At 38.5% G+C, this 16396-nt stretch overlaps 1 protein-coding gene across 13 annotated transcripts in view; it reads right to left on the bottom strand.

The window, feature by feature from the left end:
- The window catches only part of SYNE1 (spectrin repeat containing nuclear envelope protein 1), a 470028-nt gene that overhangs the window by 242753 nt on the left and 210879 nt on the right, over positions 1 to 16396 (bottom strand). For all 13 annotated transcript variants that reach the window (XM_042987332.1, XM_042987340.1, XM_042987338.1 and 10 more), the window contains 9 exons: positions 14365 to 14515; positions 13635 to 13793; positions 11400 to 11582; positions 8709 to 8810; positions 6199 to 6402; positions 4968 to 5175; positions 4028 to 4140; positions 1203 to 1408; positions 150 to 305 (listed from right to left, as the gene is read on the bottom strand). In XM_042987332.1, coding sequence (XP_042843266.1) covers positions 150 to 305; positions 1203 to 1408; positions 4028 to 4140; positions 4968 to 5175; positions 6199 to 6402; positions 8709 to 8810; positions 11400 to 11582; positions 13635 to 13793; positions 14365 to 14515 — 1482 coding nt within the window. The remainder of the gene's footprint in view (positions 1 to 149; positions 306 to 1202; positions 1409 to 4027; positions 4141 to 4967; positions 5176 to 6198; positions 6403 to 8708; positions 8811 to 11399; positions 11583 to 13634; positions 13794 to 14364; positions 14516 to 16396) is intronic.

The following is a 16396-nucleotide window of genomic DNA, read 5'->3' on the forward strand; positions in this document are numbered from 1 at the left end:
TTTAGGGATAGAAACAGATACAACCACCATCACCAACCAACCAATTGACCAAGCAACCAACCAATGAACAACCAAAGCAAAGAGCCAACCAACCAGAGAAGTAACAGCTTGTTAGTACAGCAAGGACCTATTCCATTTCTGCACCATACCTCACAGCCAATAGTTCTCCCAGAAACATTTCAACTTTATGGACTTCATTCTTCTTCTCAGGAATGTGCTGTTTACTCTCTCCAAAGTTTTCCGTACTTAACCTTTCATCCATTTCGTGGATCCATAAGTTCAGTTTTCTGTGCTGATCCTCAAAGCTACAGAAAAGAAAATTCTTTGTAGAAATCCTTCTGTACTCATTAAAATAAATAAATTCAAATAGCTGAGGTCACAATGTTGATGGTAATTAAAATCTCATGAATTTTCAAGTATGGAAGAAAACTCATCAACACGCCCATCCAAATTATCATTTATTTCAGTAACAAAATGACAAATAGTGGACACGTGTCTTGAGATCTAAGTAGAGTCACCCCATCTTGTCAAATTGATTTCCTGGTAATCAGTTGGTAATTATTAGCAAGATTACATTCCTATGTCAATATGCACTTAACTTTGTGTCTTACTACTTGGGACTCCAGTGGATTGAGTAGGGCAGTAGAAGCCCTAGGACAAGAAGGGAAAGTTATCTCTGTGTATCTTATGATGATTTAAATATGATCCAAGAGCACAAGGGCTCTAACTTTTGCAAAGAATGTAAGTTCTCTAAGAAACCTGGCAAGAGTGAAGCAATTTACTCTGTGACTAGAAAGGCATTTTGATGATACTGACATCCTTTTCCCCCTAGTTTTTTTTTCTTCTCATTTTATATTCACCTCTGTTAACATTGCTTCCTGATTGGAATCTTGATTCATAGGAATATGACAGGTGTTTTTTGCCGTCACTCCAACCCAACAGAGGTGGACACAAAGAAAAGACTTGGATAATCTAAAACCTGGGTGCCAAAGCTAATATTTTGAGTTAACCAAATAGACAAAAAATACATGCATTTATGCATAATTCCTTAATTTTTCTGTATAGAAAATAAAGCCAAACAAAACGATCAGAGTCCAAGCAATTAATTACTGTTCTAGTGTGAACCTGTATTTAAGGTTTCTCAAAGTCTTTGGAAACATATTCTGTGTGTGATGAAATACACACTTATCAAAACAACCTACCTCCCAAGTTCTAAAGCACAGTCTTGAAGAGCCTGCTTGTCTTTAAGGCATTGTTTCAGAAATGCTTGAAATTCTTCATTAGCCTTTGTAACTTGCTCCTGAATGCTACTGACAATTTGTTTAGACAAATGTGCGTACAAAGTTTGTCCTTCTTGAGTCACAGCATCAAGCTTGCTCTGCCCATCACTGATTGAGTCCAAAATGTTCTGTTTCAAGAAATAAAGGTAATACAATATATTTTGCTATTATTCAGAGACCCTCAAGCATGGGAGCATTGACTGCAATTCTTAGTTCAGATAGCAGAGCAAGAGAAGAAAAACAGAACCCAGAACCCAGAGTCAGAAAGTCTTTAATAAGGCTGGAGTGAGATCTTTATCAGGGAAATACAAATCAAAACCACACTGAGATGTCACCTCACGCCAGTCAGAGTGGCGAAAATGAACAAATCAGGAGACTATAGATGCTGGAGAGGATGTGGAGAAACGGGAACCCTCTTGCACTGTTGGTGGGAATGCAAACTGGTGCAGCCGCTCCGGAAAACAGTGTGGAGGTTCCTCAAAAAATTAAAAATAGATTTACCCTATGACCCAGCAACAGGACTGCTAGGAATTTACCCAAGGGATACAGGAGTGCTGATGCATAGGGGCACTTGTACCCCAATGTTTATAGCAGCACTTTCAACAATAGCCAAACTATGGAAAGAGCCTAAATGTCCATCAACTGATGAATGGATAAAGGAATTGTGGTTTATACACACAATGGAATACTACTTGGCAATGAGAAAGAATGAAATATGACCTTTTGTAGCCACATGGATGGAACTGGAGAGTGTGATGCTAAGTGAAATAAGTCACACAGAGAAAGACAGATACCATATGTTTCCACTCTTATGGGAATCCTGAGAAACTTAACAGAAGACCACGGGGGAGGGGAAGGGAAAAAAAAAGTGAGAGAGGGAGGGAGCCAAACCATAAGAGACTCTTAAAAACTGAGAATAAACTGAGGGTTGATGGGGGGGGGGGGGGTGAAGAGGGGAAAGTGGGTGGTGGGCATTGAGGAAGGCACCTGTTGAGATGAGCACTGGGTGTTGTATGGAAACCAATTTGACAAGAAATTTCATATTAAAAAAAAAAATAAGGTCGGAGTGAGAATGTACAACTAGATAGAATGAAGGCTCATAATCGAGGATGATGCCAGCCAGCCACTGGAACCACTGAGGACTAAACTGTGGACAATACCACGCTGTAAAGGAGGCCGTTCTCATCAAGGTCTTGCTCTCAGCCTCTCCGCGTTCTCATTGTCCCGGCCCAGCCCAGGCTGTACTTCTTCACGTGTTATAGTGTGATGTCCTCTAACTGGTAGGCTGCCTGCACCCCTCCCCCTCTTCTGATCTGCACACAAAGTCCTCCCTGCGGGTCCCCTCTCTTCTTGGTATGCACCTCCGCTTGAGAGATCATATGCATGAGCGTGGCTTCAGCAGAGCAGAAGAACACAGCAGAAATGCTGAGCCAGCCCTGCTTCTCCCCCGTGCTCCCGGGTGGCATTTGCGATGGCCACTCAGACGTTTCTTCGTGGTGTTCCACTGCATCTCAAGCTTAAAGGAGACAATTCCACATTTAAATTTACCACGCCTCCTGGAAAGCCAACTTCCTTTATTATAATGATTTTCCTACTCTGACTTCTCATAAGTTATCTACGTAACTGTCCTCACCGATGAGGCCACAAAATTCTCATGTTCCTCATTAATTTAAAAAATATTGTTTTTAATTAAAAAAAATTTATGTCTATATATTTTTGAGAGAGAGAGAGAGAGAAAGAGCAGAGCATGAGCGCTAGAATGGCATAGAGTGGGAGACACAGAATCCGAAGCAGGCTCCAGGCTCCAAGCTGTCAGCACAGAGCCCGACGCGGGGCTCGAACCCACAAACCATGAAATCATGACCTAAGCCGAAGTCAGATGCTTCACTGACAGAGCCACTCAGGTGTCCCTCCCACCAAAAAATATATTTTTAAATGATACTTAACTGATACTTGCTTAACTGATACTTGCTTTGCTCATATCAGCCATTTAAAAAACTTGTCGAAAACTCAATTTGAGTCAGTCACTTCTGAACTCTACCACACAATGGCTTTCTCCTTCCTGAATTCATATATTTTTCGTAGTCAGTAAAACCTGTAAAACCCATAATACCTATTGCTTTGAGTTTGTCCTAGATCAAAATTTAGACTGTAGGTTACTGAAAAACACAAGCCATGTCTTCATTTTAAAACTCCTCCACAATAGGGGTGCCTGAGTGGCTCAGTCAGTTAAGCGTCTGTTGCTTTCAGCTCAGGTCATGATCTCACAGTTGGTGAGTTTGAGCCCCATGCCGGGTTTCATGCTGACAGCGCAGAGCCTGCTTGGGATGCGCTCTCTCTCTCTCTCTCTCTCTCTGCCCCTCACCTGCTCATGCTCATGTGTGCGTGCTCTCTCTCTCTCTCTCAAAAATAAACTTAAAAATAAATAAATAAAACTCCTCCACATAGTGATATGGTATAGATACAATTACTTATATTTTTACTGCTATAAAAATTAAAACTAGGTTTAGTTTTGAATGAATTCCAAAGAATAGTCAATAGGCTAAAAGAGAGAAAAATGGGATCAAAAATTCTGTAGCTCTGATTTATTTTCTCAACTTTTCATATTGTCTATCTCTTTATGACTCAAGAAATCTAATTCTGTTAAAGAAGAAGAAACGTTCAGAAGATCTGGGGAAAGAGATGATTTAGGTCTGACCTGAAGGCACGTGAGTACAGTTTAGAGAAGAAGAAAAAGGCTTTCATACCTGGAGATCATGGAGCTTTGCCTCTAGAACCTTGCTGTCGCCAGTTCTATCTGATGATTTTTTCGCCGCTGCCTTTATTCCAGAAAACCACTCTTGGAATTCCTGCATAGACTCTTTTGAAAGTAATGAAAATGAGAAATACATCCAAAACACTGAATGAGCTTCGTGGATTACCATAATGAATTAATGCTGGCCTTCAGCTCATTGCATCTTGCCTTACAGAATATTCCAGAAAGAAAATAATAATCATGTAGAATATACGATAGCATGTTCCATAACTATGACTGTTCATGGCAGAATCGAGAAATTGCCTCAGAGAAAAGACAGAAAAGAAATTTGTATTCCTAAGATATCCGATTTCCCATTGTGTCTTTCTTTTGGTAAAGGAAGATAAATAATTGTCTGAATATGTAAGAGAGCAAAGGGACAAAGGCTCTGGGGGTGTTGAAGCCATTTTTATGGCAAAGGAAGGAACCGTGTCCTCTCTCCACCCAGCTGAGTTAGAGCCATTTCACATCTTCATAAGTGCAAATTGCACTTTCCCAGCTGGGTGGGAAGTCGAGTCAGGGACCTCTGACCGGCAATTCCCCGAATTACATGGCTACCACTGTTTCATGGCCCAATATCCAAGTTTACTGTGTTACTTCATCATAGCAGTGGAAGTAATTTTCCACCCAAATGAGCTATATGTAGAAAATCCAGATGAATTTCAGAATCCTGAAAATGGTGGATCCCTACTTTCTTGAGGAGAAAGAGGAAGAATTATGGCTACAGCCCAAGCACAACACTTTCACTGCTCAAATCTGGACATACAAATGAATTTAAAATGATATTCTGCTGGAAAGCTTTTTCCAACTATTGCTGGCAGTTTCTAGGCAGCATTTGGTTTGGATTCTTTCTTATAAACAAACTACTCATGCAAAGGCTTGTCAGAGCTCACCATTGAAGTGCTTCTCCAGAAAATCCTGAAGGCTGGCCTGTGTTTTGGAGCACAACTGGCTCACAGCTTCGTGGTTCTTTATCAGCCCAGTCATAGCACTGCCCAAGCTCTCCAGCTCAATGGAATGGTACTTGCGGCACAAGCTATTGAGATTTTCTTGGGTGGAGCTGATGTTGCTTTGCTGACTTTGAAGTTCCTTTTGTATTTCCTACAGGATAAACAGATGCCATGAAGGATATTCATCACATTCAAGGGAAATATGCCATCTATCCCACTACGGTACTTTTTTTGGGAAACTGATGCTGTTGAAATACACTCAGTAACGTACGCATTTTTGTGGGATTTTTTTTTTCAGTATTTGTAATAGATCTGTGTTGACTCTTTCAGAATTTTGCCCAGTTCTCTTTGGGAACGAGTGCAAACAGCGGTTGAGAGGTAGTAGCATTTGGATTATGGTCTAGGATTCCAAGCAAATTGAATTAGGTTCTTAGGGATTCCAGCCCATGATCTTGGGTTTAGTCAGTTGATTAGAAACTATTAATGGAGTCACCCCCTAAGCTCACATTCTTCAGGGGACTACTAGGGCTTTGTTTTAGGCTCACAGGCCACACGAAAAGCACCAGTAGTTAATTTTAAAATACATCTCTTTAGTCTTAAGTACAGTAAGAAAATATGTTAAAGAGAACAGATCACATATGTGAAACAGTCAACTCACAAGCTTTACAGACAGTTGATCAGTAATATTATCTCTATGGACAGATGACATGGAAGTAGAATGTTCTCTCGACTGTTGGTTTTTTGTTTTTGTTGTTGTTTTTTTTTTTAATAAATCCTTCTCTAGATAAAAGCAGTCATACTGACCAACAAAAATAATTAAGTAATGAAAGCCTACTCTGCATTCAAATTTGAAAAATTCATGGAAATTTGAACAGGTCTTCTACAGGCTCTACTCTTTTACTAAAACAACACATTGGCAAGCATAGCTTATGAGCAGGCCCTACACTAAGTAAAGCATGCTTTCTGCTTTTAGATGATTCATCTTCAATTTCCTACTACCTGCATTCATTTCTCTACCTGTTAACTTACTTTGCTGTATCCAGTGAGTCAGTCGGCCTGCTGTTAATATAGGTAATTGAGAGCAGAGTCTTTATTTTTATTCCAGTCACCACAAAATAGGAGAACCAATATGACCATTGGAAGTATAAATGCTTCATGATAGGTTATTACCTACCTTTACTTTTTTCAGTCCTTCCCATGTCTCCGTCTGAGCACAGTTCATCAACGCTTCTTCTACTCTTGTGAGCCAGCTTGTTATATCATTGATAAATTTCTCCACCTGTGTACTCTGAGTGGTGAACTCTTTCAAGGTTCCTTTTGCTTCTTCGGTAATTTCTTTGGCATGCTCCAGTTTCTGCCGTAAGTCTGCTTCTATAAACTAAACAGAAAGTAGGATTTCATTAAAATCTGTGGCGACCAGGACACTCATTCGGTAGCAATTCTGTTCGTGTGCAGCTTAACTGTCAAAAACACATCAACCTAACCATGGAGGCTAATTCAACTTTTCTAAGAAGGAAAACCAGTGGGTGCAAGGGGTCAAACATGTTAAGTGATGGGAAAATGGAAACAGTACAGATTTACGGTTGACAGTGGATGTTAAAGGGGCAGTTTTGACAGAGGGCCCAAGGAAAACGGAAGGTCACGTTTCAAAAGCAGAGCTAAACCTACACAGGGTTACCAAGTTTGTGACTAAAACCGGGTTCTGAATTCTTCTCCAGGAACACTCACACGTGTATGTCCTGATGTAACCACGACTCTGAACAAACACCACTTCAGAATTTTATCATAAAGCAATTTTGGTTTTGTCTCCCACTTGAAAGCATTCAGTGAAGCTAGTTCTCTTCTCCCGAAGGACTTATTTCAGGAGGGCCCCTGACTCCTCTGGTCCTACATACAGATCATAAAAGGACTTCTAATCATGATAAATTGCAAAATGCTTTCAATTCCACAATGAAAACATCTAGGCCCATTTCACAATCCAAATTGAACTTGAAGTTAGAGCTTTTATCTTATCCCTACCCTAGATCTGCTACAATAGGAAGCCCATCTGAAGAAAGGTGTCTTCTTCTATTTCCCCATTTTCTATAGCTTCTGACCCTGCAGGTGCAGGCAAGCAGGAGGTGGGGGAAGGGCTCTGAAAGTTTTGACAACTATTGTGAGCTGGCATCTGTGCTCCTAGGCCAGGTGACATTTAGCATTCTCTCCTGTCACAGGCCTTCCTCTGTGGGGTTTTCTGAGACTCCCCTCAGTGCTGGGACCTCCCACTGACATTGCCTCAATACAAGCAATGCACTCTTCTCTGGCTCTTTCTCCTTCCACAGCCTGCGGGCATCTCTTTACCTTGCTGCTGAGGCCTGTTCCTCCCTAGAAAGCCTTCCCAGATAACCTGAGATACGCAAGCACTGATGCTCTGTCCTTTCCTTTCCTCTGATAACTCACTTCTGGGCCAGAGGTCACACTCTGGCATTCACACAACAGATGATTCTGAGATGCAGGCCACTCAAAATAATCACTTCTCCTTGGGCAAACACATCAGCAGTTGGCTAGCCTCTCTCTCACCCTTAAGGTCTCTCGGAGGAATGAGATAGTAGACCCGACATCCACCAACTGCAGGGGCACATGTCATGCTCTCTAGATGACACCACTGAAACTCTTCCCTTTATTTTAAGGTAAGGAACAGGTGTCCCGATCCCTCTTCCTTGAGATGGGGGGGTGATGGTGAGAAAGCAGAGGACAACGGTAGCTCTCTCCCAAGGCCCTGCCTCCATCTTAACTCTGCAAAAGTCCACCTGAGGCCCATTTATATCCTTGACACAGGCAACATGCATAAGCACTCCTTTTCACTTTTCTATTAGCACCCTTTCCCTCTTGTTGCCTCAGGTGACACTTCTAACATTCTGGTACATGTAGATCATCCACCCGTGATGCTAAGTGATGGACACTCAGTCTCAGGTCAGAGCGTAAGTATAGTCAAGCATGACAGGTTAGCAAGAGGCAGTAAGCAAAGGACAAAGGCACAATAGGAAGAAGGAAAATGTAGAGGAAATCCCTGAGGGCAGAAACAAATGCATAGGTTAAAGTAAGGCAGCGGAACACTTAGCCTGGAGCCTGTGGTGCTGGCTGCCAAGAGAGACCCCCCCATGCTACTTGTTCCTACAGCTCCCTCACTGAAGTAGCTCAGACTTCCTGGTCGACCCCGGCCTGCCTCGTGCTCCCTGTGGATCTGTGCCGAACGCAGAGCCCCGAAATGAGGTTTGCGATGGTAATGTCTCCTAACCCAACTACTGGGTAACTGAATTAGAAGAATATCCACATTCATAAATGTGGTTTCTGCTCCTGTCCAGACATAAAATGGTCCAAGAGGCAAGCTGGATGATACTACTCCTAAAATTTAGTAAGGAAAAGGGTGCTAATCACTTCCAACACAAATATAATATGTATATCAGAAATGTGTTATTAATACTAGCACAAGGAATTCTAAAGATGTTAATGTTTTAACCGCCATATATGGTAAGAGCCGTGTGTTTTCTTGGAATTATGATGATAATAATGAGAATATATATATTGTATATATATGACATATAAAATTTATTGTTACTGTATTACATATCGATTATATTAGAGATTATATTTGAGGTTGAGTCTAGTATACGGTAGTTATTACAAACCTGACTGAATACTTACCTGAAGGTCTGGTGGTGTTTCTGGATTTTTAGTTAATTCTTTAAGATCATTAACTTTGCAATGAAGTTCTTCCAATCTCAACGCTTTGTTTTTAACTTCAGACTGCCAAAATAAAAGACAAAGATGAAAAGCATAACTCGTCCAAACATTGACATATTACATTCAGCATTTAATAATTTCAAGAGTTAACTCTGACATGATGTCCTAACTTCAAGCCAGGGTAAAAAAAAAAAAAATCTCTGTTTCATTTTCTGAGTCTATCATTATTTACGAATGTGGAAAAATGCCATCATTAACTTTCACTTCCAGTGTGAGGGAATATGCAGAACTTTCTCCCCACCCCCTTTTACTGGAAAAAAAAAAAGCTCCTGGAAAAAATTAAACACTAACTAAAAAGTCTTGAGTCACTGGGGATTTTCAATAACTGTCATTTATTCATTAGCATTAATATCACTGGCTATCACGGCAGAGAAATTCCTTTGAGGAAGGATCTCAAAGCACATACACATTGGGAGTGCCTAATTAACCGTGAACTATATGTAATACATAAGAAACATTCAAATAAAATTTTAAAGTGTTTTTAAATAAAAGCCTTTTTTTATATTTTGCCTTTTTATTTTTAATTTATTTGCACCCACACTAACACACACAAAAAAAGAAAAAAAAATGGGTCAAGAATCATTACTGAACAAATTAGATGCTTGTAAACGTAACTATTTATTTGGAGCCACAAAGGAACTTTTGATAAAGGACCCCTCTCAACTTAAATATGATGTTTTGGTGTTCAGTGGACACTAACAAACTTTCAGTCCAGAAAGTAATTACCCAGAAAGCAATCTGCTTACCCAGTAAGACATGATGAACTAATTGTCAGGCCCACGGGCTTCCTCCAGGAGCAGGCTGAACAATTAAAAGATCACACCTAGTCACTTACTCACTTTCTCTCCTGAATTGCAGCAGCAACTCACTATGAGGCACTGGGCTGAGCCCACTTGACTGATTTTATTCGTTGCCATACCACACAGCCAATAACATAAAAACCCACTTCTGTGAGTGACTCAAGCCGGGACACGCTGAACGTGGGGCTGATGTCCGCGGGCTTCCTGCATCCCGGAGGTCAGTAGTAGGATGTACTGTGTGCCAGTTACATAATTGGCTCTCCAAAAGAAGAAGACCCCAACTTGCAAAATTCACCCCCATTTTGAGCTACAACACGATGTCACCGCACGTGGGGTTGGAAGCATTGCCCCACAGTACACCATCCTACCACATGTCCCCCAAGCAGGTATAACAGGGATCCATATATATATATTTATATATTATAATATATAATAATTAAAATATAATATAATATAATAAATATAATATATAATAATATATAATATATAATTATAAAAATATAATATAATATAATAAATATAATATATACATTATAATAAAATATAATATATAATATATAAATATAAAAATATAATATAATTATAATATATAAAATATATAATATATAAAACAGGGATCCATATATATATGTATTTATATATTATAATATATAAAAATAAATATATATATAAATATATAAATGTATATATATTTGTATTTATATATATAAATATATAATTATATATTTATAAATTTATATAATAAATTTAATATATATTCTATTAACTGTAAATTTATCTACAATTTAATTTTCAGTGATGGTTGTGTTTAACCCTGGCCTGCGAAGTTCTTTAAATTTTCATAATTTTTTTAAGAGCTGGTACAAGCCCTCTTCAGGCATACACTACTGTTTGAGCCGTAATGTTCATTTAACGTCAAAGATAACATCTTAAGAGACTGTAGTATCCCTCTCCTGACTGCCCTTGAAGTTGGGCTAATTTCCTCTACTTCTGTTTGCCCTTAGAAATAGGTGTTTGATTTAAAACTCTCCAGAAAGCTCTTTGCGTCAAGGCTAGATAGCCTAGGTATACAGTTGATTCACCTACGTTTTTTCAGACTGCAGTCATTCATCATCTATCTGTCATGTTCCATCTGTCCTAACTCCCTCTCTCTCTCTCTGCCCCTCCCCTGCTTGTAGTCTGTCTCTCTCTCTCAAAAATAAACATTAAGGAAAAAAAAAAAGAACTTGATGAGTGAAGAAGTAAATGAATGCAAGAATGGAAATAAAAAGTTTAAAATAAAATGGTGACTAGAGCTTTTTAAAAGGCCACTTTCTGGGGAAGCCTGTCACACTCCCGTCTCCAGTTTTCTTCTGTTTCTAGAGGGGAAGTAGAAGAACCCAGCATCTACGCTAAGTGTTCAGCACATGGTAAGTACTCAGTAAACATCTTGTTTGAATGAAAAAAAAATCTAAATATGACTAAATTACAAACGCCTTCAAGTTGGTTTTCCAGTAGGAAGGTGCCATAGTCTGAAATGAATGGAAAAATGGGAAAAAACATAGATTTTATGGGCTTTTACTTTTCTACCAATATTTTAAGTTTAGAGGCCCAACTAAGAAGTAATAAAAAAAAGAAAAAAAAGTCTTATCTGTTGCCTATTCAAGTCTCTAGTAAATAGCAAAAGATAGTTATGACTTTTGTAACATTCATATGCATCTCTGAAAGAATGAACTTTTAAAAAAGGACACATTTTTCTTGTATTCTGGTCAATGAGCTCACAGGCTCACGTATGTAGATGTAGTCAATTTACCTCAAATTCTTTAAGGAATTCTTCTGCTCTGACGCTATTATTCAGGTTACTGATGCTTTCGGCCAACTGTGGAACAGAATTGTTTGACCATCCGTCGATCTCGTCTTTACTTGAAAGTACATCACCCCAAATGGTCAGGCTTGCCCTCAGCCTATCCATGTTTTCCTCAATTTTCTCTGATACCTGGGATAGAAAACAGAAGCCATGTCACTATTAGTCTGAGGCTTTAAGATGCTCCTTGCCTCACCAAATTGCTAAATAATGTCAATGCTTCCTCAATCAAAAACTATATTCTCACTGAAAAACAAAGTTTTACAAAAATTATTATAAGGGAATTCGTGCACTTGACTCAAATGCTAACTATTACATAAATTGTTTCTGTCATTGGGAGAGTTGACTGAATTTCTGAGACATTTGATTTTCATTTGTAAGTTGGGAAACTAAGAACAGGATTATTAGAGTCAATTATAATATAACATTCTCTAGGATAAGGGTCCATCTAGGGCAGTATTATACTTATTTTTGAAAGGAACACAATAAGCACTTTTATTTGTAATGCTGAAGTAGAAAAGTGGACATAAATTAGACATGAACATATTTATAGAATAAATAAATATGTAGGACAACGACCAACTTTGTCTAAAGTAAAACACTATTGCTTAATACTCTTCCTGTAGTAAGAATGTTTTTCAACATTTTTTTAATGTCTATTTATTTTTGAAAGAGAGAGCCTCCAGGCTCTAAGTTGTCAGCACAGAGCCCGACACAGGGCTCAAACTCACAAACCGTGAGATCACGACCTGAGATGAAGTCTGACACTTAACTGACTGAGCCACCCAGGTGCCCTAGGCATGTTTGTTTTTTTTTAAGTTTATTCATTTTGAGAGAGAGAGAGAGAGCAGGGGAGGGCAGAGAGAGAGAAAATCACAAGCAGGCTCTGCACTGCCAGTACAGAGCCCAATGTGGGGCTCGAACTCAGGATCTGTGAGATCATGACCTGAGCCGAAATCCAGTCAGATGCTTAACTGACTGAGCCACCCAGGCACACCAAGGATGTTTTGTTTTGTTTTTATTTTATTTTTTTAAATTTTTTTAACGTTTATTTATTTTTGAGACAGAGAGACAGAGCATGAACAGGGGAGGGGCAGAGAGAGAGGGAGACACAGAATCTGAAACGGGCTCCAGGCTCTGAGCTGTCAGCACAGAGCCTGACGCGGGGCTCGAACTCACGAACCGTGAGATCATGACCTGAGCCGAAGTCGGATGCTTAACCGACTGAGCCACCCAGGCGCCCCTGTTTTGTTTTTTTAAAAGTGGAGGCAAGTAAGGTTTCCTGCAGTTCTCTAATTATTTGATTATAGTACACAATTATCAATATCTAACTTTAGTAATATAGTTTAAGTAATTTAATCAATAGTAATGCACTGTAGGTTAACAGAAAGGCAACAGAATCACAGGATTTTTGAGCTGGAAGTTAACGTAAAACATGTATGGATTGAGATGTAGAGTTCCAGAGAGATCAAGTTGTTCACTGGTCACACAACTAGTAAATGACAGAGCAAGAACAAATACCCAAGGATGTAAACTACAAGTCTGATTTATACAATGCAAATATAGTCTTAGTACTCTAAGTGATTATACATTTTAGTTTAATATTCTGTAGGACATTTATAAATTATTCTTCAATTTTTATCCATAATCTCAGAGTTTTGAGGGGAAAAAAACCATTTAGAGTTATAAATTTGTTGTGATTGAAGCTACCAAGTTAAATTCTAGAAAACTGCCACTGAATATTAACAAAATAAATCAAATAACCTTTTTTTTACTAATTCTAAACTTTATGTGAATATTGTTTTTCTTAAAAATGTCATTTTGTCTGTAGCATTAAAAGCTAAAGATGAGGGGCGCCTGGGTGGCGCAGTCGGTTAAGCGTCCGACTTCAGCCAGGTCACGATCTCGTGGTCCGTGAGTTCCAGCCCCGCGTCGGGCTCTGGGCTGATGGCTCGGAGCCTGGAGCCTGTTTCCGATTCTGTGTCTCCCTCTCTCTCTGCCTCTCCCCCGTTCATGCTCTGTCTCTCTCTGTCCCAAAAATAAATAAAAAACGTTGAAAAAAAAAATTAAAAAAAAAAAAAAGCTAAAGATGAGATTCACATCCCCGAATAATCCTTTACCCCCTAATATGATAGACAAATATGAATATTTAAACTGTTCATACAATCCAGGTGATTATCTTACATCCAGCCATCTGTCCACAGTGCTCTCCATGTCTGTTTTCACGAGGTTGAAATCACCACTGTGAATTTTTTTCAGCTCAGATAATAACTGTTTTCCTTTACTTGTAAAGTTATCCAATTCTTTCTGTTTATTACACATTTCATTCTTGACACTTTCATGCTGTGGACATAAATGTTTCTTTAATTAATAAAATAATCAGCGATAAGTCAGGTGTTCAAAACCATTTGCCTCTGAGAAATTTATTTCATGGTTTGACCTTATGCGGAAACCAGTGATATGAATGAACTATATATCTTTTTGAATGGCTAGAATACTAGGATATCAGTATTCCTAAAACAAAACAAAACAAGTTGAGTTTGTCAGCATGAATGTTCTACCTCTATATGTACTGACAAGAGTTTTGTAGAGAATTCATTATAAGTGAAAATAAGACCTACTAAGTCTACTAAAATAAATGCATTTTTAAAAAACTTATATAGATATCTTTTTTTTTAAGTTTATTTACTTGGAGAGAGAGAGAGTGGAGGAGGGGCAGAGTCTGAGATGGGGAGAGAGAGAGAGAGAGAGAGAGAGAGAGAGTCCCAAGCAGGCTCTGCACTGCCAGCAGAGTCAATGCAGGGCTCGAACTCACAAACCCCAAGAACATGACTTGAGCTAAGATCAAGAGCCGGACACTTAACCGACTGAGCCACCCAAGCACCCCTAAGATAAATAGATTTTGAATTATTACCTTGGATAAAGCCCATTTAAGATCCTCCTGATCTTTTATAGTAGTTCTGGTTGCAAGCACATTGTTGGCATTTTCTAGGACTTTAGAAACAACTGACTTCAGGTTCTGATAGTCTCTCATTAAGTCAATAAGTCCACAGCATTGGCCCTGGCTATAATAATTAAAGAAAAGATATCACTTATTATGATGTATGAAAGGGAAAGATTCTCTATGATTGGATTTGATATGTAACCACACAAATGTATTCATAGATGGCTGCTGGAATCAAGAGGAAACCATATCTCTACCCATTGAGGTCAAAAGAGTGCTGATCAAGCCAACTCAACTCTAATGGCCAAATTGTTTCAGTGAATGAAGAATGCACACAGTCATTAAAACAAATATGTGACCTCAATGACAAGAAAAAATATGTTCTTGACAACTAAAACTTATATAGATACCAACAATCTTTGTTTTTTTTTTTAATTTTTTTTGTTGTTCAATTGCATCATAGCGGTATGTATTAAGAGGAAGCAAACAAAACAAAATAAAACAAAACCCCCACACCAAAAAACAAAATAACACTGCTTAATAAGTAAAATACACATGAGGATGTTGTTTTCCATTTCAATGACATAAATTTTCATTGAATGTGAATCCTCTTAAAATTGTGAAAATAAGAAGATAGTTTTTGTTTATAAGTATAAAATGTCTCTGAGCAGGCAATTCTACATGTAGGAATTTTTCCAAAGAAAAAGATGTACACTACGATTGAGGTAAAATTATATTCTTTACATCATTATTTATAATAGGAGAAAAAAATAGAAATAACCCAAATGTTAAAAATAGGCTATTAATTTTTTTAAGCTTATTTTTTTTTTCAATGTTTTTTTTTTTATTTATTTTTGGGACAGAGAGAGACAGAGCATGAACGGGGGAGGGGCAGAGAGAGAGGGAGACACAGAATCAGAAACAGGCTCCAGGCTCCGAGCCATCAGCCCAGAGCCTGACGCAGGGCTCGAACTCATGGACCGCGAGATCGTGACCTGGCCGAAGTCGGACGCTTAACCGACTGAGCCACCCAGGCACCCCTAAGCTTATTTATTTTTGACACAGAGAGAGAGAGAGAGAGCATGAGCTAGAGAGGGGCAGAGAGAGAGGGAGACACAGAATCCGAAGCAGGCTCCGGGCTCTGAGCCATCAGCACAGAGCCTGATGCGGGGCTCTAACTCACAAATTGTGAGATCATGACCTGGGCCAAAGTTGGATGCCTAACCGACTGAGCCACCCAGGCACCCCCAAAATAGGCTATTAATTGAATAAACTCTAATATATTCTTATAAGTGAATACTGTGCAATCTCTAACAAATCACAGTTTAAGAGAATATTCAATAATATGGAATAAAATTTTACAACACAGTTAACTTTCTAAAAGCTTACGTTAATAATCTATAATATACAACAAAAAAACTTATGTACATAAAAAAAATTGAACATGAATGTTTATAGATGCTTTTTGATAGTCATTAAACTGGAAAGAGTCCAAATATCCATCAACTGGTGAATGAATAAGCTGTGGTACACCTATTAAATCGAATATTATTCAGCTATAAAAAAGAATAGATGTTATTAATACAAATAACAATGTACATTATGCTAAGCAAAAGAAGGCATTTACCCAAGTGCAGTAAAAACTTAGGCACATGCACCCAATTGGCTATGAATGTTTATAGATACTTTATTTACAATCATCCAAACTGGAAAGAATCCATTTGTATGTGATTCTGAGAAAAATAATACTACAGAGACATAAAACTGATCAACAGCTGCCAGGGACTAGACATGGGGGACGGGTTGATCACAATGAGACACAGGAGGATTTTTTTCAGGTGGTGGAATGATTACACAAGAGTTGATCGTAGTAATACTTACACAGTATGTGTGTAATCATAAACTGAATGTGTGTTAAACTCATACAAGGGCATACACTTAACAGGATGAAATTTATTAAACGTATATCATACTTTAATTATAAACAAGGAAAACAAAACAA

Source organism: Panthera tigris, chromosome B2, assembly GCF_018350195.1.
Source record: "Panthera tigris isolate Pti1 chromosome B2, P.tigris_Pti1_mat1.1, whole genome shotgun sequence".
Lineage (NCBI taxonomy): Eukaryota > Metazoa > Chordata > Mammalia > Carnivora > Felidae > Panthera > Panthera tigris.